Genomic DNA, 27,121 nt, shown 5'->3' with positions numbered 1-27,121 from the left:
TAAATAGTGAAACCACTGTTGGAAGGGAGGCCTTGGTACTGGGTAATATTACTACCAGAGTGACTGAATGACTTATGCAAAATCACCCAGAGTAATCAAGTATCACCCAAGTGTCAAAGTAATGTAATCCAGAACGTCTGCCTTTTGGCTCTGGGAATTAAAGAATGAAGTAAGCTTGAGGATGCAGTGTTTCCTCTAGGCACATTAAAGAGAAATCTCATTAAAATTGTAAAGACAATGATGTTTTGATCATGAAAGGTATACCATATACCATGAATAATGAGACCTTTAACTTGTCTTTGAACATTCAAGGACCATTGGTGCAATGATTTATAAATCACAAAAAGGAAGTGATGCTGGTATGAGCTGCGTATGATTGGATAATACATTGTCTTGCTGATATAAATACCTGCTGGTAGCAACTGGGTATATGGTGCATAGGAATTTTTGTGTATGTTTTAAAATGTACATCAAAACTATATGCAGTACTCATCGAAACTACCAGAGTGTTCTGTTATTTTTGTCTTTATTCAATTGAATTTTTCTTCACGTTATACCTGTCAGTACATTTGAGAGATGACAGAGTGCCCACTGTGCAAAAAGTTGGCCCTGGTGGGAGCAGGAGATTGGACAAGATGACCTCCAAAGGTTCCTTCCCTCCTATATCATTGTATGATAATAATGGCTGAGACTAACGATTGAGGTTGCTCTTGTTTTAATACCTGCTGCTCTTGTTTAAATACCTACTGAAATCAGATCTGGAAAGGAGGGGAAGCCCTTGCTTAAATTAACAAAGAATTTTTCATTTGTTTCAGAAATGTTTGTAAGGACTGAACTCTTCATCATACTTATGTGTATTTGTATATGTTGTGTCTGTATTTGAAAAATGTAATAAGCAGTTTAGAAAAATATTTTAAATGTACGTTAAATGCTTATTAAATATTTTGTATATATATGGAAGTGGGTTTTTTTGGTTTAAGGTATCACAGTGTTTTATATTATGGCAGCTTCTCCTTGATCTTTTTCATTTCTAATTTTTATTAAAAGGACTTCTGGTAATTTCTATTAATTTCCAGAGTCATTCTGTTATTTTTTTAATTCCTTATTCCACTGTTTTTTTGGCTTTTTTTAGTGGAGCCTTCTTGATTATTATTTGATATTTTATCAAATGCTGAAAGTAAGAATTGTTAAAGTTAGGTGTTGCTGTAACTCTCTTCTTTTATGTCACCGTACTTTGTCACCTCATTTGTCTTTAGAATCTTTTTCCTCGGTTAGGATAGATTTGGCTGTGCACAAAAGTGTTCTCACATTGCAAAATTTCCATCTGAAGTTCCACATCATCATCCTTCAGGCCACTCACTGGCACACACAAGAAAGGGAACGAAGACTTGGATAGATGTTAGTGAACAAAGCGTGATATGTGGTGTTTGACTTCTACGTGCTTAGCTGAAGAAGTACTAAATGGTGAAGGGACAGTTTAGTGATCTTTTTAAACATTAACTCATTCCTTGCTTGTTATCAAATTGTAGTTACCTAAAAGTTATTAAGAAGTAATTCTCTACATGCCCACTCTTATTGCAAAATAAGTGTTTTTATTTACTTCAGTGTTAGGTGAATTAAACTGAAATAAGTTGGTATTTTGAAATAGAGGATGGGTAGAAACTATTATTCAGAAAACAGCTATTTTGTTTTAGATAACCCTATTACTCCAGCCCAAATTAACTTTAGGGTGTTGGCCCAAGACTGTAATGAGACCATTTATTAAATTGGAAAAAATATTGACCAGCTTGGTGAAGGGTCTGGAGGGTCTGACCTACGAGGAACGGCTGAGGGAGCTGGGGGTGTTTAGCCTGGAGAAGAGGAGGCTCAGAGGTGACCTTATTGCAGTCTCCAACTACCTGAAGGGAGGTTCTAGTGAAGTGGGAGTTGGCCTCTTCTCCCGGGCAACTAGCGATAGGACAAGAGGACACAGCCTCAAGCTTCGCCAGGGGAGGTTCAGGTTGGACATTAGGAAAAATTTCTTTTCAGAAAGGGTTATTAGCCATTGGAATGGGCTGCCCAGGGAGGTGGTGGAGTCACCATCCCTGGAGGTGTTTAAGAAAAGACTGGACATGGCACTTAGTGCCATGGTCTAGTTGCCATGGTGGTGTCAGGGCAATGGTTGGACTCGATGATCCCAGAGGTCTCTTCCAACCTGGTTGATTCTGTGATTCTGTGATTTATGGATGAGGTGCTGGGTACCAAAAATAAACCAGTGTGATCAATCCCATTAAAAAAGGTGTTAAAATGAATGAAGAAAAATGTAACTGACAGCTGAGTCTCTCTGAGAACATCTAGTTTTCCTGGTTTGTTTTCTTTCTTTTTGCAAAACTGTTGGTTACTTGTAAGTCTTTAAGGGTGAGTGTACTAAGAAAGAGTAGTGCAAATCTAAAAATTAATGTAAAACAAGAAATTGCTCTTGCAGTGCTTCTGATGGTAATGGTTTTTTTAAAGGAAAGTTAGACAATTACTGTGATACGATCAGGTTCTTGAAAGATCCATGCTTTCAAAGGGATTATGGTTTTACATACCAAGCTGAGATATCTAAAGCTAGCTCTTCCTAGCTCTTCCTCATGTGATGAATGTTTAAAAAGAATGGCCTTTTGAAGTCTCTCACGGATGCTGCCAAAACAATAAGGAACCTAAAGTTGTAGACTTTTAGTTTGTTAGGTTCTTGTTGCAGTTGATTAATGGTGGGATCTAGAGGTCAAACAGATGCATCATGATAACTTTTCCTTCAGCGTGAGTTTCACTGGAGTGTAGTAATTTTTAATGAGAAAAAAGGAATCTTTTTTTCTGTGTGTAAAACAAAAGCGCTGCTGAACTGTCCTCCTATTAGTAGTGTTACGACAGGAGGGACCTGTGTGAAACTTCTGGCTTTTGTCAGTGTTTCATGCACTGAGCTAACAAAGCAGCACGCTTGCACCTTTTGTCCATGCCTTCATCTGAACTGAGAATTGTGAAGCTCGCCTATACATATGTCTTCATTGGGCAGTTTTGATGACTTTGACCATGTCAGAAAGTCAGAAAAAACCCCAGGGGTTAAAGCACTTAAGTAATTAGAAATCCCTGAAAACTGCTTGGTTTATTTTATAGCAAAAAGCCTAGCATGTACATGCTGTCACTTTTCTGCATGCCTTATAGAAATGCAAGAGGATTTTAAATTATTTTTATTTTATTTATTTTTTTTTTTTTGCGAGAGGGGCTGGAGAATGCTTTTGATACTGATTTCCTGCACAGATATACTAATGGCAAAGAACATTGAACTGAATTTGACTGCCAACGAAAATGATACAAAGCTTTTTATAGAAATATCCCACTGACTAGCAAGTTTGTTTAGTATTTAACTGGTCTGTGTAGAACTAAATGATAAGTGAAATCCTGTTCTCTAAAGAAATGTTACTTTTAGAATATCTTAAAAAGACATCTTTCTTTCAAATTCTGTGTGTCAAACAATTTTGCCCTATAGCTTTATAGCAGCTTATTCCTACCAAAGAGGATTTCTTTCCCCACAACGAAATAGAATTCTAGGATTTTATTGACAAGAGAGATACGGTGACCGCTAGGATGTGGTTTTGCAGTGAGCACTAACTTTCTATATCTCTCATCTATAAACTTTTAACCCGTGTCATACCATTCCTTTGAAATTTTTGACTTTTAGATGATTTACAGTTGTCAGCTCTAGAGCTTTCAGCATCTAAATAGTGTCCTTTAGATGATGCTAGTAAATAAGAAGGAAGTGGGTTTTGGATTTGGTTCCAATTATGCAATTGTGCCTTTTCTTCTGTTGTGGCTTAAAAAAAATCTCTTGGAAGTTTTAATATCCTTCCTGTATTTAATTACAACCAGGCTCCAACAAATACTGTAATAAGTTAGTTTCTCTTGGATTGAAAATCTGCAAGAAGTATTTTACATTTAACATTTCTGCAATTTTGGAGTGTATTTTTTTCCCAGATTCCACAGACAGGATAATGTGGTTAATATTGTTTGTATTATATGATTGCTCATCAGACACTTCTCTGCTTCTAATTACTGTGTTTTAGTTTGTATTTGCCATAGCAAGCTCATAATCTTCTCAAAATTTTGAAGTGACCCTAGAAAAAACTAGCAAATTGGTATAAATTATTTTTTATATTCCAACTTTGTGCTTTAGTTTGGCAGTTAGTTTACTGAGATAATGGTGAGGTTTAGAAACTATTAGGTTTTGTTTCTGCATCACCTTTTCCCAAGATGATTGTGTTTAGGGCTTATCTATTTAAGGTGCTTTTAGTGTTCTCTATTCAGGGCTTTCATGTCGTATTTTTTACAAATTGTTGAGTATAGATGAAACTGTTAACAATTACGTACTGCCTGTAGGATAGATATGGTATCACAGGATCCCTGAGCAGTAAATAGTGTGAGAAATATAAAACTTGGAACTCAAATAGTGTTCAGGTGTCCTGACTGTATCTTGCTTGCTTCTCTGCTTGCTAACTGAGAGTTGTGAGTTGACTGAATACAGAAAGAAAATCTGCTCTGCTTTTTTAGAGGTCATTGCTGCTGATGGTTCTGGAGGCTGGCTAGGAGGACTGTTACACAGTTGTCTTGTTTTGGATGTGGTTTGAATAAGCAGTTCTTTTTTACAAGCTTATAAAGCATCATCTTTGCAAAACATTGTATTCTTAATCTCTGTCACAATGAAAAATTGTGTATGCACTGTATGGAGACGTCGTCTTCTTCACTGCATAGCTCTGATATGGAAAGATAATAAAATCTGAATTAATGTGAACATTTCAAATACATACTGTGCATTAAACACTTTTCTTGGCTACTGTTCTTGATAATTTCCATTGAGGACATCACTGTAACTAAGAACAGAAGTTATCCCTCGGGGTTTTAAGTAGCCAGAATTTTATCGAATAGACCAGAAGACCGTACTAACATGACAGTAACTCAATTTAATATTGGCCTCTGTGGAATGTGTGTTGTGATTTCTAATGATTAGTTATGCAAAAAGTTGTTGGTAGATCATACTCCAACTGGATCTTGGATTTAATTAGTGGCTTTCTTTGCTGTATAAACAGAGTACATACCCAGATTGCAAGGGAATTTCTTCTTTAGCTGATATCTGACAGTAAATTCTGTGCCTTTTTGTCTTTGCTACTATTGTTCTGCTAATGAAACTAAGCCTGAATGTGTTGCAGCTTTTCTCCTGTGTTGAGCTACCTCTGTCATCAATTACAGAAGACTAGGAAGGAGACAGAAAAAAATATTCCCCTTTAATACATAGAAAAAATAAAATTGCTATCTGGAGTGGGTAGGGGAGAGAGCTAGAAGACAAAGGAAGACATTTCTTTAGTTGAGTTTATTATTTAGATGACCTTTGAATAAGAGTGTAGTTCTGGAAGTGAAATCAAGATGTTTGTTGTAGTTTATTACCAGCAGATCATATTTTGGGATCATGCTAAGTATTAGGAGAAGGAGGATAGTAGTTCAGAAGAAATGGGAATGATCTAAGCAATTATTAGCAGAATAAGCACTTTTAGTGTACCCCAAAAGCTCACCGCTCCCTCTAAACTCACGGAAGCCTTCAGAAGTCATTCTGTAAATTGGTCAAATTTGGATAGGGCCTTTCAACACCTTATGCACTATTTATTTATGTAAATAGCAAGGAAAAGGGCTGTAACTTGATGGAAGAGGTTTCAATTTTATGTCATGGAAAATTTTAAATTAACAAAACAACTTATTTGCTGTTGAACCTCTGAAAACCTTAGAAACCTTAACAAGTATGTCATTTTGGGGTATGCTGATGGATCGCTAGCTAAGGTTTTAACACTGCTTGGTTTGATCACCTCAGATAGCTCTGATTGAAATTTCTCTGTAGATTATAATTTATAAAAAAGGTGAAGTAAAGGATGATGCTGAAACAAATTTGAAATAATAATTTCTTTTTGGTCTGATGCAGTTCTGCTGCCATGACTCTGGTTTTCCATGTTTGTATTATTCAGCACTGTATTTCTGGCTCATGAACTAAATTGCAAACTCTTTAGTGTAGTGACTTGTGATTAGGCCAGAGGTCATAATTCATTAGTTATGTATTATATTATAGTGAAAGCTATAAAACAAAGTGTCCAGACTATGGTTTAGGACTTCAAAAACAGGTGACCATTAAACTCTATCTAAGAGTCAGAGTTCAGTTTTTTGTAAAAGTGCTTTGCCTTCATTGGAATGAATATTTGTAGTACTATAGCTCTCTGATTAAAAAATTATGTGAAGTTATTTTCATTCAAGCTTACTCTGTAATTTTACATTTTGTTTTTTTTTTTTGTGGTTCTATTTAAATATTTTTGTATATTGATTAAGGAAAAACTTCCTTCTTCAGAGAGTCATTTACAAATTTGTGTTCACTATTCAAAATGCATTATCAGGCAGAAGTGCCATATTTTGATCCAGACTCATGGGTAATACTAACCCGTTTATTTCTCAAATCAAATAGAACTTTGTACCATGTTTCTCTGACTTATATGCTCTTTATCAGCTCAGTAGGTGAACCACATCTGCATTGTGGACAGCATTACAGTGGATGACCGAGTGGTGGGTGTTCATTAGCGCTGCAGAGGCACAGAAATACAATCTTGTGCAGGGTAAAACATCCTATTTCAAACACTTCATTCAATTGCATGGGTTTGTTTCTTGTGTCATCCCTGTAGGGCATTAGCACATAAGTACTTAATGGGCAGTGTCCAGAGATCTTCCAGTGTTACAACTAATGCCAGTGTTCTTCTGCTGAGATAATACTGTTACGACCAGAGGAGATTTGGCTGTGATAATAGGGGTGAAATATCTGCACGTTTCTCACCCAGCCAAATAGACATGGCTCGTTTCTGTACGTGCCTCCCTATGTGTCAAATGAAAAATCTAAAAATCTACTTGCATGCACTGCTGCAGCACAAGCTGTTGAAATTACTGTTATTTTTGTGGAGGGACAATTCTCCACAGATAAGGTGAAGATTACATTGTCAGGAGCAGACAAACACACTTAAGATTCTTTTTTCTGTGCAAGTAATAACGCTGATAAACATGGAGACTAAAGGATGAGTGCTGTAAATGGGTAGGTGTATGCATATTTTCATTGTAAATGGCACTGTTTCTAATCACAAGTGCCTTAATACAGATCCTTTTGGATGTTGGCAGCTTTCCATGGAGAAGCATCTTTATTACTGATTAAATAAAACAACAGAATTTTTCACAAAGTGTATGTAGCATCCAAATTGGAGCCTCTGGATACTACAAATAATAAGAAAAATTGCTATAGTTATTCTGATGCCAGTTCTCACAGGTAATTAATTTTTGTATGAGCAAAATCTGTTTGTCTGGATTTTATTTGTATGTTTTGCTCTTTTCATTCTCAGCTGTCATATATAGCTACTGTTTTTAAACTCAAATTGTTCTGTTTTGCAAGTGTGCTTGCAGTTCTTTGCATGAATAGAAGCCATTCTGTGAACTTGACCTTTGCTATTTTCTGAACAATCAATGAAATACAACCAGACATCATTACATAGAATTAAAAACCAGAGAAGTTGTAATTCATGTAAAATGCGTAGGTTCTTGGTGGAAAAGGCTATAATTAAGGAATAATATAAGAAAATGTGTTATAGTATTAAAAAAACTATATAAAATGTAGCAGAAGAAACTTTTTGTAAGCTGAATTTTGCCTGGACTTAGTAAAGCTGTGTGAAAATACAGGAGCGTAATTCATTTAGTATTTTGGTGGATATATAATCTTTCTTCAGAGAAGATGGAGACCCGAGGAAATGATTGTAGGAGTGTCATTTATAGTTAAGGTTGTCTGATATGTCTGTTATCAGAGTCTGATTTTAGTTTTTATAACTTTGGCAAAGTTTTACCGTTTTGGCTGAATTTTCTGTCATGGAATTGCTAAAAAGTGGTTTGTTTTCAAAGTTACTATTAAAATGATTCATCTGTTTCCAGGAACAAGTTATGGGAAAATACGTTAATGGTGGGTTTTGTTTTTTTTTAATTCCTCCTGAGAAACTGTCTGCCTTCGTTCTTTGGAGTGGAAACTTAAAATCTGGCAGATGAATCACCCTTGTTTCAGGGAAGTGTCTTTTGAAAGGAGCTCAGGCTGGCAGAAGGTGCAATGCGTACGACGTATGATGTGTGTAAAGGCTGCTAGGGACCCTCTAGGAGATTTGGTGGAGTGTTTGGTCTGTGTATTCCTATACGAGTTAAAAGTAAATATTCAATAAGTACCTACTAATTAAATAAGTCAGAAGTTTGATAGAAAAATAGTATAGGACTGTATGATTAAGGTTTGTATATAAGTGCACCAAGATCTTGCACAGAGGGTACAGACTAACTTTGGAGTTCTTGTTTTTTTTAACCTGAATATTCTTCTTAATAGATTTTTTTTCTTTGAAGTGCCAGATTCTTTAGAGCTGTTTCTGTGTTATTGTGAAGCTGAAACAGGAATTTTTCAGTGGTTGAAGTAGTAAGTTTTTTTACACTTTCAGAAAAAGCTTATTAGTGTTTTATTTTAATCAAGAAAATGTGATTTATTCTTCATTTCAAAATGTTGCTTTCTTCAACCAGAGCTCTTTTAAAAGAAATTTTAGGGGTTTTTTTCCCTCTTTCCTGCTAGTGCTGTCTGATAGAGTCTATGGTCAGGATTTTTATTTCTGATCCTTCACCTAACATTTGTCTGAGTGTGTGTAGATTTGTTGTTTTGTTTTGTTTTTTAAAGCAGAGTCTAAGGAGAGATAGGAGTCCACTTAACATTTACTTTCTCTTGAAACTGTGTGCTGAATAATATGTATTTTTGAAATTTCAAGTCCTACATCTGGTAGTTGCATCAATCTTTGCTACTGATAAAACTAATTGAATCTTAATCAGGAGATGATCTCCATGCTGTGGGAAGCACAGAAGTGTTCATTCTGGTCTTCTATAAGCTCTAAACAGGTCATTAAAAAATCATTTGTAGATCAGTTCTTTTTGTTGCTGTTGCATTTCACTGAACTCAGCAGTTCTCTGCCTTGTGTTTTTGAAGATGCCTCAGTTTCTCCATATTTATGTAGCCTAAACTTTATTTTTTTATAAAGCAAAAGTTGTTTTCAGCCATGATTTTCACACAAAAAAAGTGTCTACACAATTGTGCACTTCAAAGTCTGTTTTGCTCTCTTTAGCTTTCTTCCCCTCCGAGAATCCATGTTCAAGATAGGGTTTTCAAATATACTGCCTTTGTTTTTCCTCAGTGTATGTATTACATTATTGTTTCTAGTTCATTAAGCACCTCCTAGCACATCATTTCTGTGACTGTGTGATTTGCAGTGTGCTATTTGATCAAGTGGCTCACTTTAATCAGCAAGTCCCACAAGCTGCATGTGTTTACTGGCACAGAGTTGGATACCTGCTTAAGTGTCTGGTTGGATGGCCCAAAAACAGGGCCTAGTATGAGACCTGTTCTAAAATTGTAGTTATTTGTCATTAAGGATTTGATTTTATCCTTACAAGGTTGCATTTGTGGCTGGGATTATACCATTTACTGATGCTTCAGTGCCAGGAGTTTTCTTTTGTGAGAAGGGTGAATTCGTGATCACTTCCTGGAGGCTCACATTAAAAGAAAACAGTGTCACTTGGAAGAAAACACTTTTTACCCAGAGCACAGTGTTCATAACGTGACTGCAGACATTTTCTAAAGGAGGTGTAAACTCTTTCATAGTAAGCCTTGGTCTACGTGGTAGTAGTCTTGCTTTTTTAGTTAGCTTTTGGAGACCTCTTCAAAGTCATTCATGGAATTTGCTGGTTTGCAAAGCACTAGTTGAAAGCAGCTACAGTACTACTGGCTCTTGAAGGGGAGGGAAAAAACTACGTGGAGAGAGATTATGAGGCAACAGTTGTGAATTCAGGAGAAGGTCAGACCTCCTGCCTTGCAAAGACGTAGGGACACCACTGATGAATTTGTAAAATCTTGCTCCTTTGTGGGCAGTGGCTTTGCTGTGTACTTGCAGGTGGGGATGCCTGCCCAGCCTATGGATGTATGGCACTCTTGAGCTGATTTTTAGCTCCTTCAGAGCTCTCAACTCCAGGCTTGATGGGAGGCCCTTACGTGCCCAGACATAAGGTGATGTTCATTGACAGCTTCTGGGAAGGCTGTTGCTTCCTGCTGGGCCCCTGTGGAATGGGCTGCCTCGAATTGTGGCAGTTTTCTTGCTTCTGTGCACGACTGTGGTTCCTGCTGCCCAGTTCATTTTTGCAGGAGTTTGAAACACAATTGTCTGCCTAAAAACTGGTAGAACAGTGCTGTTCGTTGTGGCATGGTACCACGTCCTGAACCAGCTGGGTCAATGCTTAGAGTGTAACGTAAAACATGTGCACACTATGGCAGCAGTGAGGTGATTACAGACTAGTAAGAACTTATTCCTACTCTCATTAAGCCTTGTGGCTAAACTTAATAACACTTCAACTGGAAGAGTGGGGTTTTCTTCTAAATGGAGTGGGGTTTTCTTGGTAGAGATAGAGTTTTTTGGTTTTGATTTTTTTTTTTTTAAATGAAAAAACACTCAAGAAGCAAGAGCCAAGGCTCACCCCATGCACACATCCACGGAAGCAGCTTCAAAACAAATATACAAATGAGAAGGGCAATGTGGGGTAACTGCAAAATTAATTAAATTTTGCAAAATTAAATAAATTAAATTAATTCGAATTAATCAAACTCGAATGTTCATTTATTAATGTCAAACTATTTATTGCAACATGGAAAGGGGAAAACAGTAAAATCAGTCATTAGGTAAATACCAGCACAGGATCAGTGATTTTAAGAGAGCTTCCTTAGTGTACACCAAATGAGGACTGTGGTCTTATGTTCAAATTTTTCTCATATAAAGATCTTTTTTCCATGTCACCAGAAGTATAGAAAAGGTGTAAGTGGAAGATTATTGTCCATTGCACAATGGAAGGCACTGAAATTTTCCAGGATGATTTTTTTCTACAAAGTTCTAAATTAATATTTGCATTACTAGTTCAGTAATATAGTGTAAAATCAGTTATCTGTGCTGCTGTAAAATGCCTGTGTCTCAAAATTCCTAAAAGACAGTCTGCATGCCTACTTTAAGAAAAAGTAAACAAAGAATGAGGAAAAAAAATTAACTTGGCTAAGACTTAAAGCCTTGTTAAGATATGTGGCAGGAAAGCAGACACAAAATTGGAGGGAGAAGAAAGTAAAGAATATAATTAAAATGTTATTTTCTCCTCTTCCCAGTTACCTGTCTTCTTTTGTTATTCATATACACTTGCTGAACTTGCATGTAAATGATTGATTGACTCACTGAACTCATTATAATAAATTATGTTTGATGTACTATCTTGAAAAAAAATCTTTTGAAATTCTGTCTCTTGTCTTTGTCTGCTCACCTTGCGGCATTTAATATCTTGTTTCCCATCTGTCTGATTCCATCATAAGCTAAGCATAACTTTTCAGACCTTAATGCAGCTCTTTTTGTTCTGGTTGAGGTAAGTATGTAACGCAGATATGTGATTTGGCCATTAACACTAATATCAGAAAGGAATGTTGAACTGTGTGTTCTCTTTATTGATGTGAAATAAAGAAACACTTATCTGTAGATATTTGATAATACTTATTTACAGTGCGTAGATCTGTCTCTGCAAGCAATTGAATACAGAGGTGTCTGTATCATTCTATTACATCTGCTTAATGTTACAAGTCCAAAGGTTACTTTTAAGGATTAGTTCTTAATTAAAGGAGAAAAGAAATGGGTCTATAAGGTTTCAGGAAAGCAGTTTTAAATATAGATGTAAAAATACTTAACTGAGTATGTAACACAGGTGTACCCAAACTTCATTTTTAGACATTGATTGTACTATAGATATTCCTACTGCAAGAAGTGTCTCTAGCAGTGAGGTCCTAACTGAGTCTGGAATTACAGGGGAATTTGGAGGAATAGACTTATTTTGTTAAAAACATTTTTTGTAGAGTCTGATATATATATATTTTTATTATCCCAGCTTGGGATATATCTTTTTTTATGCTTATAGTTCAGCAGTTTGCTTAACAACCATAAGGTATAGGTAGATAAATTCTTTGTGTTCTTTATGAAGAAGATAAAATGTATATGCTGAAAGATTTTTTTGGATAGTGCCGTTTTAGTGAGAGTAAATCTTTGGAGAGACCAGATTGAATGAACTGAGGCAGGAAGAGAAGGGGAAAAGCTCGGTAGTCCTGGGACTGTTTATAACAGTTTTATGGGACAGTAGAAATAGAATCATTTAAGTCTGCTGAATTCATCGGAGCATTATTATGAAAGGTGCAAAAGGCCACAGAGTTCACTCAACTGTGTTTATACATAAAACACAAAGCACTGAAATATTTACTTTGATGTGGTCAATAGAAGTTTATTTGTATGATGATGATGATACTACTACTACTACTACTAATAATAATAATAATAATTCTTTTTGGCTGGTTGATTTGACTATGAACAAGGTACCCAACTCGGAGAAGGAAGTCAAAGGGAACCAAAAGCCTTTTTCCTTCGTGATTTATTGAAAAAACAATAAGTAAACCAGTTTCAGCAGGTTACGTAGGCATATGCATTCAAGCAAGTGATCAGTACATTGACTGAAATGGAATTATTCTTCAGACTAAGCATCATGAGGCCTTGATATAGTCTAAGCAACTTTTAGTTCCGAAATTGCTGTCTTTACTAAGCTTCTGATTTCCCTGGTATTTGCTGTCTATTGCTACTGAAACAAGTCTTTGAGCAGAAGCTTTAGTGGTGCAATTCCAATATCTAGCAAGTACTGTGTTTTAACTCTTTTTTTTCCTATTGTACTGTGAACAAGTGCTTTGGAGGAATCTAGATGTGTTTTCCACCATTGAAAGAATTATATTAATCTCATAGAGAAAGCTGAAGCAATTTACGACACTGTGTTAAAAAGGTTTTTTTTTAATGATAGAAGTTTTCTTGTGAAACTTCTTGTGAAGAATTTTGTTTATGGAACTCATAGCTCTATTTCTACAGCGTAGAATATAAACAAATATATGGAATGAAATCTTGGCTCCATTATATTCCAGATATTTTACGATTTCTGTTTCACCAGGTTTTAATTCACTATGTCCTTCCCAGAGTGAAGTTTGATATAGCGTTTCCTTCCAGAAGTGTGAAAAGTTTAAATGCATGTATCACAGAGGGCATGCTTGTGTCTTTAAAAGGAAAACCCTGTTGTAGTGGATCCATCCCACCCATCAGTGAAATTTGTGTGGAATACAGCAGCTGTGTAGTGTGACACACAAATACAGAAGAATATCTAATGATAATATTTCATCATCATTGGATAGGCATTTGCTGTGGCAGAAGAAATATCACTATTGAGTGTGACCCTGAAAAATGACAGGAACGATGGGTCTACGATATGTGTTATTAATAAATAACACACTTCTGTGACTCATTAAACTCTCTCTGTAATAACGGTGTGTTTCATTCTATGTTGCTGAGGAAAGTTGCAAACCACAAGAAAAAGCCCTTTCTATGTGCTCCCGGATCCATTTCGTTAATTGCTGAGATTTTTGTGAGGATTGAAGGACAGACTAGACATTGTTCAACATTTTAACTGAATGAAGTGACAATGGGCTATAATAAACTGCAGCTGAAATCTAACTACAAAGTGTTTTTCAACTGTACTCAGGACATAGGCATTGTATTTGTAGTTAGTATATATGGATAAAATTTTTTGGCAGCAGTTAAATTCTTATTTGCTGTATATTTTCCTAGGTTTTCTGCTGGACTAAATCACTGTATCCATGATTTACAGTTAAATATTTGCTTTAAATGTGAGAGTGACACATTCACATTGCCTTTTCAGCATGTATGGAGAAAGGAGAAAAAAACAAAATGTCATTCTGTTTTCTAGAAATTCTGATATAATTCACATATTGGAATTACTGCATGTTTTGATGTAGATTAGACTGATTAGTAGGCACAGAATAGTGTAAACAGTTGGATCATCATAGCAAATTTCTTCCATCTGGGGGAGAAATATGAAGAAAAGAATATTTTTGAAAAAAAAAATGGTCACATGGCCTATTGTTTAGGCAAGCAGTTGCACTTACTGGCACAACTAGTTAACAGCATAAAACAAATATATTGTGTCTGGTGAATTAGTGATAGCCTTGCATGCTAACTGTAATGCTTTATTGTGTTACTTGGCTTCAGATATAGTTACACACTGTATTCTCTCAAAGAAATAAGAATAAAGAATCTGCCATTGATTATAACAGAACCACAGATTTTCATGCATTACTGCATCGTAAATGTTCACTTCTTTTTCCTAAGATATATTTGTGCTTACAAAGTATATATTTATCCCCTCAAATTACGGTTACTAAATTAGGATGCCATATTTTTCACAAAATTAATCTTTTTCCAGTTTTGTCTGACTGACGAGTAATTTGATAGATCTCTCCTTATCTGCCAGTGGCAGATGATTTATCAAGGCCTACCACTTAATTAATATTACAGAGCATGTGGGGAGCTGAAGAATTCAGAAGTATTTTCCATAGCTTGGACATGTAAAATGAGAAGCATAGGAGAAAATAGAAGGATAATCTTGTAACTGAGAAAAAGCCTTTGTGATTTAAGCATGGGATTGAGGTTCAGGAAATGGTGAGTTCTATCCCACAAATCCATCATGCTTCCCACTAGACTTTGGACAAGACACTGCTTTTTTCTTTGCTGCAGTTGACCATTCTGCAAAATATTTAGGGTAATACTGTCTTATTTCTTCGGGTAGTTTAATGCTAGATTTGTCTAGCATTACAGGACATGTATTATTTTTTTAGTTTATTGAGTTGTACTTATACAAGCACGTCCATGAATCAGATGTGGGCTGAATTTTTTCATTTTAAAAGAGTGTACATAATATGTAATATATAAAGGATACTTTTGTGACATAAATATTTTAACTTATGTATCTGAAGCGCATACAAATAGACAGAAATCTCAGAGAAATTGTCAATGAAGTTCCAGCTTTCCTGAATACTTTACTTTTTCTCCATTTCCAGGTTGCATGTCTCACTCATGTAGCAGCTAATTACCTTAACTGCAAAATTGAAGCAAAACGCTGGGGTACTGCTCATGGGAGTATTGTTCCATATCAGGTAAGCAGAAAGCATTAGGTTTTTTTGCTCTTGGAATTCATGATTTTGTGTGTTATGAGACTGAGAACTGATTGACTTTTCCCATGACCTACTGTAGTCTGTAATGTGTCTGTGTCTAGGTAGGACAAGGTTCTGTTGTTCGTTGTCATTTCTGCATTTTGCATATTTCTTCATCAGCAGTAGATTAGTAACAGAACACTGAAATAGATCAAAGGTGTTTGCTGAAATTGGATGACTTTAAAGCTAGCATGATGACTTGATTGGTTTTCACCTGACAGAGAAACCTTTTTTTTTTAAGGGTTGCCTGACTTCCATACCAGTTATAAACTGAAATCTTTTGCCTCTGAATTTTGGTATTTTTATCTTGTGAGTCTACAAGAACAATCTAAATGACCAGGAGGATCTGGGAGTTCTAAATATTTGCCATTTTCTATTGATTTTTTTACAAATCACTGTGGCTCTGTGAGACAACAGGTTGGCGAAAGGAATTAACCAGACCTTAGATCTCCCCAGCGGAATTCATAGTCTGCTACATCTAATGAAGGGTTGAAATTCCTTAAAATAACATGACCTTTATCATATAAACAAGCACAGGAAAAAAAAATTACTGCAAGTTTTATCTTACTTCTGGCCAGTATGGGAAACTCTTCCAGTAAACAAAGAAAATGTTGTTCTTTTCTAGCTGATCATTTCGTGTTCTTAGTCATGCTAACTTATGGAGACTTGGGCTTATATTTAATTTAAAAAATCTATTCTTTATTTCACAATTTTTGGCACTTCTCATCAAATAGTCATACTTGCAACTAGCCAGGCAGAGCCTGGATTTCTTAATTTCTGGCCAGAGTCCTTTAAATCCTGAGAGGGACAATTCCCAGCGTTTGTCTTGGAGAACTGCACCTAAACACCACTCAGGTCCTTTACCATCTCCTTTCTTTTTAGAGAAAGTGAGCTAAACTTGATGTATTGTCGTCTTCGCAGTGGCGAAGGTGGTGGTGATTAAAAGATTTGCTGCTTGTGGCTATAGAAACTCTGAAGCAAATATCTTCCATCATTACACAGAATGCTGTCACTGGCTAGTGTCACAGCCAGGCCTCCTCAGGTCTAAAACCAAAATCATTTGGTTTTGTAAGAGCTATGTCTGCTTGAGCTGGGAGACTTTTTCCAGTACACACAACTGCATAGTCAACTGTGTTAAAGACTGGACATGGCACTTAGTGCCATGGTCTAGTTGACATGGTGGTGTCAGGGCAACGGTTGGACTCGATGATCCCAGAGGTCTCTTCCAACCTGGTTGATTCTGTGTATTTTTTTTCTGTGTCTTGTTATGGATTAGCTAGAACAGATTGCAAATTCTCAGCCTGATAGGGAGACGTTGCAGCTCTTTCTGCAAGGATGAGTTTAGTCCTGCAGTATTCCTCTCTCAGGTGTAGTGCAGCACAGCTGTGGCTGTGCTACTCCGGTTGGCACAGTGGAGCAGTATGGCCATGTTTACTAGAACCAGCTCTGCATGACCCAGTGGAACCAGACATCCACTACACGAGTTACCTTCTGCTGTGTTTCTGTGATATGACCTTTTGGTGCAACCCTTTTTGAACTTTGGTATGTTGAAAGTATAAAACAGATCTGAAGTGTCTGAAGTTTGTGTAAGCAAAACCAAAAACCTAACTAAACAAAACATTTTATCTTCACCGTACTGTATTTGGTTGAATAACTGAAACTTGCATTCTTTTATGTCCTTTTGCTTTTGTTTTTCCACAGTCAAAATGAAAAGCAAAGCATACATTGAGTATCCTTTGTTTCTCTTTTCATAGACAGCTCTCTAGACACAATTTGAGGATAGTTTTAGCTATCTTCTGGTTTAATCTAGATTAGTCAATATATAAATAACTATTTTTTTAAAAAAATCCTATCTAACCTATGGTCCCTGTGTTTCTGTCTGCTGTTTCTGTAGTAGATATTAGAACTAATACCTCAATACTGTAAAAATTTTAATCTGAATTGTCTTGTTCATAAACCAGTAATTAGGGTGGATTTACTATGGGTGGAGTTGTGGGTGTGTGTTTATGGCTCGTCTGTTAACATTCCATCAGCTAGCATGGTTATAATTCTGATTGTAACCATAAGTATATTATGCTTTCTGGAGTTTATTTTTCCACTTTACTAACATCAACTATACTTAGACTGCAAAGTTCTTCAGAAACTTGAATTAACCCTCACTGTTGCTATTGTACTGTTTTTGTAGTCGCTTCCATAGCTCATTTGCGAAATAGCTTAGAACAGAACTCTGAAACCTGACTTTCATCCCGCATCCTAGTTATTAAATATACTGTCTTTTGCTTACTAAACTAGTGACTATCAGTGCTAATTTTTACAAATGAATGGGATTTTTTGTTTGTTTCAAGATATTTTGTGCAAATGAACTATAATTTGTTCAAATAATAAAAATCACATTTCAGAAAATTGAATTTCTGTATATTTCAGAAGAAGTAAGTGGTAGCGAACTGTTGGGTTTTTTTAATGTCGTCAACTTTATTTTGTTTTCATTTGCTGTATTTTGAGTTTTCACACAGGCAGTAAGTTATAACTTTGAAGTGATACAGAGCCTGCAACGCTGCTAAAAAGTGTCAGACCGTGTTAAATCATGGGAGACTGGGTAAACATGAGAGATCCTTTCATAGATATTAAAAAAACAAAATATAAATAATTTACATCATCTTTCTGTGTGACAGAAGTATGATCAGGGTCATGCTAGAGTACTGACCAAAATTTAATAAAAAATATATGTTGAAAGCATCTTAAATAGATACATAAATAGTACTCTTTTTTGCTTACGATGGTTACAGTAAGTGTTCTAGTGCTGTTTAACACATTTGGTAGTGTATACTGAATGCTGTTGTAGCTTTTATTTTGTTGAGCTTCAATTGAATAATTTTATTCCGAATATCTTTGCAAATGGCTCTATTTTTTCTCTTTACAAGGCCAAATTTAGCTTTGTGTGTACCTCTGTAATTTCACGGAATTCCCTGTTGCTTCTTGACTGAAAAAGTAGCATCATAATTTGTCCCTAAATGCGTTCTCTAGATTGACCTTTCTTTTCCTTGTATTTAAAAACATAAACATTGAGCATTAATGGGAAGCTTAGTTTTCTCTTTCCTGAAACTACCAAGATGTGTAGCACCTTTGAAAATCTTGTTTCTGGTCTGAGCAACAAGCCCTTAATAAAAGAGATGTAGAGACTTTCATGCTCTTTTAAGGCTTTTCTCATTTGCTGATAATGTGTTGACTTTGTGGCACGATCATCTGAAATGTCTGAGCTTCCAGTTCTGTGTGCTCATCACCAGAACCCAAAGGAAAGGATTTGAACTTCTTTTGAGTGTACAATGTCTTTCAGGGTTCCTGTAAAGCTGCCTGTAGAGGTTTGCCATAGGTTTTCAATGGAGGTGAACTTTGCAATGTGCCCCAAAGATTAAGAACTCTAGATTTTAATCAAGCAAAATCAGAAATAGAGTTTTGAGTACTGAACCCTTCATGAGAAATTATCTACTTTGAGCATATCTGCTTTTTAATCAGAGAGATGTAGGTTGAATAGGTCACTCCTGTGATAGTGCATGTAATCAGATCCCAATTCGCTTGGTTTCAAGTGTTAAAACATAAACCTTGAGTTCTGGGCTGTATCTTAAACATAATTAGTGCAATTTTTTTTAAACAAGTTTCTATAATGAGACACCTTGTTTAGCTACAGCTGCTCCACGATTATCCAAAGGAAATCAGGGGCTTAAAAGCATCCGGTTTACATAATTGTGCTGAAAAGTAAAGTTGTATTACTGTTTTTCATTTGGGGTGATAAGGTCTTCCCTCATTCTTGTGGTTTCAGCCGTGTAGCTGTCTTGCCTGTACAACATGTGAGATCTAGACGTTCACTTCTTCACCTTCCAGTTGGCCCACTTGGAATGGATGTTCATTCTCCCGAGAAAGACTACTGTAACCAGTGTGTTTACAGGATCACAGAATCAACTAGGTTGGAAGAGAGCTTTGGGATCACAGAGTCCAGCCTTTGACCTAACACCAGTGTGTCAACTAGACAATGGCACTAAGTGTCACTTCCAGTCTTTTCTTAAATACCTCCAGGGATGGTGACTCCACCACCTCCCTGGGCAGCCCATTCCAGTGTCTAATGATCCTTTCGGTGAAGAAATTTTTCCTAATGACTAACCTGAACCTCCCCTGGCGAAGCTTGAGGCTGTGTCCTCTTGTCCTATCGCTAGTTGCCCAGGAGAAGAGGCTGACTCCCACCCAGCTACAACCTCCTTTCAGGTAGTTGTAGAGAGCAATAAGGTCTTCCCTCAGCCTCCTTTTCTCCAGGCTAAACAATCCCAGTTCCCCCAGCTGCTTCTCATAGGACATACCCTCTAGACCCTTCACCAGCTTTGTTGACCTCCTCTGGACTTGCTCCAGCATCTCAATGTCTTTCTTGAAGTGCGGGGGCCAGAACTGGACACAGTACTCGAGGTGTGGCCTCACCAGTGCCGAGTACAGGGGGACAATTACTTCCCTAGTCCTGCTGGCCACACTATTCCTGATACATGCCAGGATGCTGTTGGCCTTCTTGGCCACCTGGGCACACTGCTGGCTCATGTTCAGCCGCCTGTCTAGCAATACCCCGAGGTCCTTTTCCACTGGGCCGCTTTCCAACCACTCTTCCCCCACCCTGTAGCACTGTATGGGGTTGTTGTGGCCTAAGTGTAGGACCCAGCACTTGGCCTTGTTGAACTTTATACCATTGGTCTCGGCCCATCTATCTAACCTTTCCCAGATCCCTCTGCAGAGCCTTCCTACCCTCAGGCAGATCAACACTCACACCCAACTTAGTGGCGTCCGCGAATTTACTGAGGGTGCACTTGATACCCTCATCCGGATCATCAATAAAGATATTAAACAGGATGTTTCCTGTGGCAGCTTATCACCCTGCCATCAGACACCTGGACAACTGGGCAGCACTTTCAGAGGCGAACTTTCAGCAAAAGGTATAGGGCTGTTTTCTCTCGGGCCATAATGATGAAAATCTCTTAAAAAACTGAGAAACCAGGCTCTTACAGATATTTCCCTCTGCAATGAATATTATATAATTTCTGTTCCAGATTTGGTCCTAAGACTCACAGGGTCTTCTCAAGTATACTTCAGTGTATTTTCAGAATATGCAAAGGGTGCAAGCGTTCTGCACAGAAGTGGAAACCACAAAGCAGGCAAGAAATTATTATTTTAACCAATTATCTTTTCTGTTGACTGACCTGTGCATTGTCATAACTCATCAGACCCAACATTAATGTGTTTTTTTTTTGTATTAGAGCATCACTTAGATTCTTTTAACATCAACTTCTTGTTGTGCTAGGCATAAAATTTCCTTCATGTGAGCAAACTGTCTCTGTGTCAAAGGCCTTACAGTTGAAATGTATTATGAAAACCAAAGTATAAGCTCACAAGGAAGTGAAAGGTATGAGGTAGTATAGTCATAGTTATAAATAGCTCTGCATTATTTTTGGCATCTGCATCTCATACTTTTTTCTTGCGGAATTTCATCCTGTCCAGGAGTCTTACAAAGAAAATCCCATTCAAGTCACTTGTGTCTCACCACACGAACAGAGAAATGCAATAAGTTGCTACTTACCTGATTCATCTGGCAGAGACGCTTTTCACACAAAGGCACGATGTACACCAACTTTCCCAACCTAGCTGTGGAGAATCTCACAGAACTTTTCATTACTCTCTATTTTTTTTTCTTCCAGTGGAGAGGGCAACAGAATAATGTCAATTGTTCAGAAATTTCAAACTGCTTATTCCACACAAGAATGGTGATGTGTAGTCATTTTCCTTTCTGCCTTTATGTGGTTTTATTGGGATACTTTTACAGTTAATGTGTCTTGGAATCAAAATCAAGGAAATATAGAAGTGGGATTGTTTGCAAAGTTTTGTTCTGTGCATGAAGCTGTCCTTCTTAAATAAGTCCAAAATGGATGTTATGGAAGAAAATCTGCTCTGTAATGGCTCAATCTAGAAGAAGATGGAACTTATGCACAGGAAAGAAATAAAGTACAGATTTTTTGGGGGGGAGTTCTAGATTTAGGAAATGCAAGACGACCCTTCTTACTCTGTGAACCTTATCTACATAATACTCACCTGGACTATTTAGACTGCCTTATGAGGCCCATTGTCCTATGTTGTTGTTCTGAACAATGATATATCACTGTTGAAAGTATTGCCCATTTGACATGAAAATTAAAAGTATTCACAGATCAACTGAATAGAAACTTAGTGCTCTCACATAGCCAAGCATGCTCTGTAACACTGTACGGTTTCAGTTTCCAAAGAACGGTTTTGCCATCCTCAAGATACATGTCTTGACATTTTCTCTTTCTTTCTTTTTGGACAAGTTTCTATTTGTAGATTTCCTTACTACATTCTTCAGAAGTGTCTTACAGTAGTATGACTAGATTAACTACTGACTGCACAGATGTTTTGGTGTTACTGGGATTATAAGGGACCACAGTTGGCACTCTGCTTGGTGAGAAGTGCTGGAGTAGGGATTCTGTTGCCTTGCCATTTTAGTCAATGAAAAGGTATAGTAATCATCTGTGGGAATCTGTGTAGAAAGCTGCCCATTTATGAGGAATGAATTCTAGTTATTCAAACCTGACAACATTATATTGATACCTTTCTGGTGATTGTCCTTCGGTGAGTTGTCAAGCCTCTCTCCTGGGAAGAGCAGCTGTCTGGAAACCAAATCAGTAGGTTTGCCTTAGGCAGTTTTAGATATGTGTTCAGTGTATAATGTGAGATGTAGTTATAAGTTCATTCATACATATCCTACCCTGTCACAGAGACAACACTTTAAAGAAGCTGACCTTGTATTCACATAGAACAGACAGCTTCTTACCTGTACACAGGAGCTTTTCAGATGGAAGTGAAATGCATTAACTTAAAACCTGATACTTTTTTTCCTGAAGAAAATCCTCCTGCACCTTTCTACTTTAAGCAATGCCTGCAAGATATTTTTTTTTGTGTATTATACTCTGAATTTGCAAAACAGACATGGGTAATCACAATTATTGTTAAGGAATGATAGCTGATAATTGAGACTGTCTCATTTTTGGTCTCCTCCTGGGAAATGTCACAGACTATTTTGTGTCCATCATAAAACATTCTTATATATGTACTTATATATGTGTTTGAAATTACATATGTATTTACGTTCATTTAAACAGGGTGTATGTTAAGATTATTAGTCTGTCCCTTGTCCATGGTCACATGAGAAGAACTCTAACAGAACTAGGATCAGAACACAGGTGTACTGACGTTCACTGTCATTTAGTGGACATATTTGTTTTTTGTGTATGTTGTTCATTGTTTCCTCCACATGCGTCCATTGTTGGGGTCAGGGATCTAGTTTGTATTATTTACAGCAGCAAGGTTAGCCTCCAAACATCTTGCAGGGTTACAGAATCACAGAATGTTAGGGATTGGAAGGGACCTCGAAAGATCATCTAGTCCAATCCCCCTGCCGGAGCAGGATTGCCTAGATCATCTCACACAGGAACGCGTCCAGGCGGGTTTTGAATGTCTCCAGAGAAGGAGACTCCACACCCTCTCTGGGCAGCCTGTGCCAGTGTTCAGTTACCCTCACTGTAAAGAAGTTTTTCCTCATATTTATGTGGAACCTCCTGTGTTCCAGCTTGCACCCATTGCCCCTTGTCCTGTCAAGGGATGTCACTGAGAAGAGCCTGGCTCCATCCTCTTGACACTTGCCCTTTACATATTTATAAACATTAATGAGGTCCCCCCTCAGTCTCCTCTTCTCCAAGCTAGAGACCCAGCTCCCTCAGCCTCTCCTCATAAGGGAGATGTTCCACTCCCTTAATCATCTTCGTGGCTCTGCGCTGGACTCTCTCTAGCAGTTCCCTGTCCTTCTTGAACTGCAGGGCCCAGTTCAATTACCAAACATTACATATTTGTATAGCCATGTTAAATTGTAATTCTTAGCAAGGGCAGCGTAACAGAGCCCGATCAGTGGATTGCTCTTCAAATTTTAGCTGTTTGGAAAAGGATGAAAGTAGGATCTGTGGACTTATAGAGGAGATACTGACTGCAACTGGATCACTGCTCTCCTCTAATCTGCTTATCAGATGCAGGGCAGAAGAATAAACTTTGCTTTTCCTTTTCTGAAAATATGTTTCTTAGTTGTTGTGTAACTATAAAGTGCAGCTACTCAAAAGCTGAAACATGTTTAAACAGTCTGAAAGAGAACTCAAACCTGTGTGCAGCAGTATCACTCAATGGCTCTTGACATAATCCTCCTAACATACGTAAATTGTGATTTGTATTGCTGTTGTAGCTGGAAACCCTAATAAAATGCCACAATCCCTTGTGCAAGGAACTATACAAGCAGGACAAATCAGCTCTTTCTGGTCAGTAATGAGGAATGAAACACAAAGGAATTACTTTAAATGACTGAAATGGGTAAGGATGTTGGCAGTGTTCACAATCTTTTAGAGCTGTATTTTCTTAGGAATTTGAGAATCTCATGATTTATGGTGAATAATAGTCACTCTTGGGGCACAGGAGAGATTAAGCCATGTCCACATGATGATATTAACTATATGAAGACAGAAAAATGAATATAAAAAACCCAGGAAAATTCTTACCATTGTTTAATTGATGTTCAGGTGCTTGCTTTTACTATGTGAAGCTTGTGACAGTTTTGGTTGGAAAATACTGATTGTTATGGAAGGGTACGACCACTAGATGTCATTCATGTAATCTAGTTTTTGTTGCAGCATTTATTTCTAAGCTGTGCAGAATGGTAGATACAAATTATCAGCATTATTAGCTGCTTTTGTATATGCAGTGCTTTTGACTTTATGTATGTGTGGCATGTTACAAAATAATATTCTGATTGTCTCTGTGATGGTTTTGACATACCATTTAGTCTAGAACTAAAAGTCTTCACATGTTTTTGCCTATAATTACATTATTGCATGAGATCTGTTATATAAGAGCACCCAGGTGAGCTGTATGTAGTCTGTAACTGTTCTGCAAGGAGAGACATGAATATAATGGTAAGGACGTTATGCCTCAAAGGAAAGCAAAAGTATCCTGTAACTAATATAATTCCACCTAAAATATGTTCTTTTCTAAGCTCTTTACACCTCAAAGGGCAGTTCTTTAGAAAAGTGCATATCTAATTAAGAAAGGTGGCTCAAATTTCATAAACTTACACAAGTGGGTTTATATACTCACAGATTTTAGCTGTACAACTGTGCTTACAGTACTTGATCTGTGTCACTTTGTTAATATCTGAGGCATTTCAAATAGAATCACTTTAATCAAGCTTAAATGAAATACTCTGTGTGTGGACAAATCAAAGGTGCATCTGACCATTCAGTCAGGCGGGTTGGTAGGATCTGTACAGTTATTAGCAAAGAGTGCTTGCACCCCATGCCTCCCTCCCCCCATCTTTGTAGTATGACGTGTTACTAATTGCTAGACAGCTTCTGGGAAGCCATATCTATACTCTCACTGAAGAGCAACTGCTGCAGCGTTGGCCTGTGCTCTTTCCCACTTTCAACTTGGAGTAGCTACAGCAAAGCTGGAAGCTGGAGATCACAGCTTCCTCCAACCTCCCTCTCCCCTTCCATATGGAATAAAGAATTTCTCTGCCCTGTGTTGTCAGCCAGAGGGCAGGATGGGGAAGTGATAATCCTCTTGGAATGAGCACTTGCGAGAAAAATGATAAATGCTACATTGTATGGGGATTAACACTTGCTTATGAACTTGCTTTTAAGGGAGTGATGCTTCTCTTTCAGCAATGTGAAGGTTCACTGTACTTGTAGACCTGATTAAGAACCTTTACCACTGTTCAGCCAAAAGGGAACCATCTGCCATCAGAAACATAATGGTGCTGGAAACTGTTCACTCTTTTGCATATTGTCCTCAAGAATGTAAACCGCTGACTTTCACATAGCATTTACTTCCCCAGAAAAATGCTTGTTCCCCACATCTCATTGCAACATTCTTCCTTCTCTCATCATGAGAATAGCGTTTCTGCTCACATTTAATGCATCTGTTTGAGGTCTGTGCTTTGTCACCATGAAACTCTGAAACATAACTATCCAGACCTAGTTTAATAAATGGAGTTGCTATATAAATCACATCCATTCTCATATTTTTGATGGGAGAGCTTATGATATCCTGTGAGGATGTTCACAGAGTGAGTCGATCTGTGAGTGGAGTTTATGAAGCTTGTTTGGCATCTCTAGATGTATTTGGTATTGAGCACTGCTTCGTAAAGATTTAGTGTAGAACCTGATGGCAGCTTTGCAGGATGACTCTTTCTTTTCACAGTGAGCTGACAAGTCATGCAAATTTGGTTATGAAGTTAATTTCCAATTAGTATTATGTATACTAATAAATTTGACATGGGCTATATTGTTTCCTCTAAAAATACTGCATTACTGCTACAATAAGCTTAGCTCTGCTGAAATAACAACTGTGGTCCTCCAGTACACCGGCAGCTTGTGGAATTTAATTGGAAGGGTAGCTTTTTTGAGAGATCTTCTGTTCTGTTTTCAAAAGTGACGTATGCACTTAAGAAGTCTCAGTCCCATTGCCTTACTAAAGCACTGAAGTTTTAAATGCTAAATCTATTATGAAAAAGAGCTTTAAATTGCAGTGCTTTTTGGTGTTGTTTCTCATACCCTTTGCTACATTCAGATATGATGTCGCATAATGCTAAAACAAGTATTTTTACCAATACTCTCACTAGTAAAACTTGATGGTAAAAAGGGTGAGAAATTGTAATCTAAGGCTTTGTTTATTATTAAACCTCTATTATTACCAAAATTGGTTTGATTTGCTTACTTTTTAAGATAAGCAGGACTTTTGCTACAAGACTTGAATTCAATTCTATTGAGAGTGATAAGGGTGAAGGTGAGAGATAAATTTTTTTAAAAGTAGTTCTCTGTTTTGACAAAACCATACTTCCTGACCATCATCTAAAACACACAATATTCACTGACTGGAATTTACTTTTATAATGCAAATTAGGCTAGACAAATTGATCTTATATCTCTATCCCCAAGGGGATCTCAACCAGTTTTATCTAGTCTGCACCCTAACCTTTGTTCATTTATATGTAGGATACTTTTGACAGATGTTTGTCCCAATTTCTCTTCACCAGAAATTTTGAAATACTTGCTACAGTCTTGCTTAGTTAGTTCTCCATGCCCACTGAGAGGAGAAAAAGAAATAATTCCTTTTCAATAAGGAAGATAGAGCCTGGATTTAGGAAAAGGTTTTTGGCTCTATAGTTAGTGATGCATTATGGCAGTTGATCACCATATTGTCTATAGCAAGTTTTTACATATGTAAAATATATGTAGAGCTCATCTCCAGTGTTCTCTTTCCTGGTTTGTGTGAGGCCAGCATCCTCATGTTTTCCCTGAGGTTATATTTTTTTTAAACTACTTGTATTTTTTTGTTTTTCTCTCTGACATGATTTTCACTTCGTTCACCTCTTCAAGTGGTGTGTCCAGATCTGGCAAAGGCCTTAAGTGAGTTCTTTGTGTTTCTGAGTAACATGAAGAGCTTTCACATAGCTGTTAAGACACTTGAGAATAGTTTGCTTTCATTTTCTATCAACATCACATTGCTGTATCTCCTCAGGTGTTCAGCTGCCAGGGTAGGAGAACAGCACATAGCTGTACACCTAAACTTTGCTGATTGGTTACCAGCAACAGCTTCGGTTTGATTTACTATTAAAAGGTTCTTGGGGTTCCTTTGTCTGTGTTCCATGACTTTTGCTTTGTTTCACCATGGATCATTTTACAGAATAGTTTCACTGATGACTCCCAATCCAGT

General features: G+C 37.2%; 1 protein-coding gene across 1 annotated transcript in view; it reads left to right on the top strand.

Annotated features, from left to right (window-relative positions):
• SUGCT (succinyl-CoA:glutarate-CoA transferase) overlaps positions 1–27,121 on the top strand; it is a 347,781-nt gene that overhangs the window by 50,273 nt on the left and 270,387 nt on the right. The window contains exon 9 of the mRNA XM_068405091.1: positions 15,116–15,211. Coding sequence (XP_068261192.1) covers positions 15,116–15,211 — 96 coding nt within the window. The remainder of the gene's footprint in view (positions 1–15,115; positions 15,212–27,121) is intronic.

Source organism: Nyctibius grandis, chromosome 7, assembly GCF_013368605.1.
Source record: "Nyctibius grandis isolate bNycGra1 chromosome 7, bNycGra1.pri, whole genome shotgun sequence".
Classification (NCBI taxonomy): domain Eukaryota; kingdom Metazoa; phylum Chordata; class Aves; order Nyctibiiformes; family Nyctibiidae; genus Nyctibius; species Nyctibius grandis.
The sequence above is the reverse complement of the archived record's forward strand: the minus strand, read 5'-3'. Positions and strand labels throughout refer to the sequence as shown.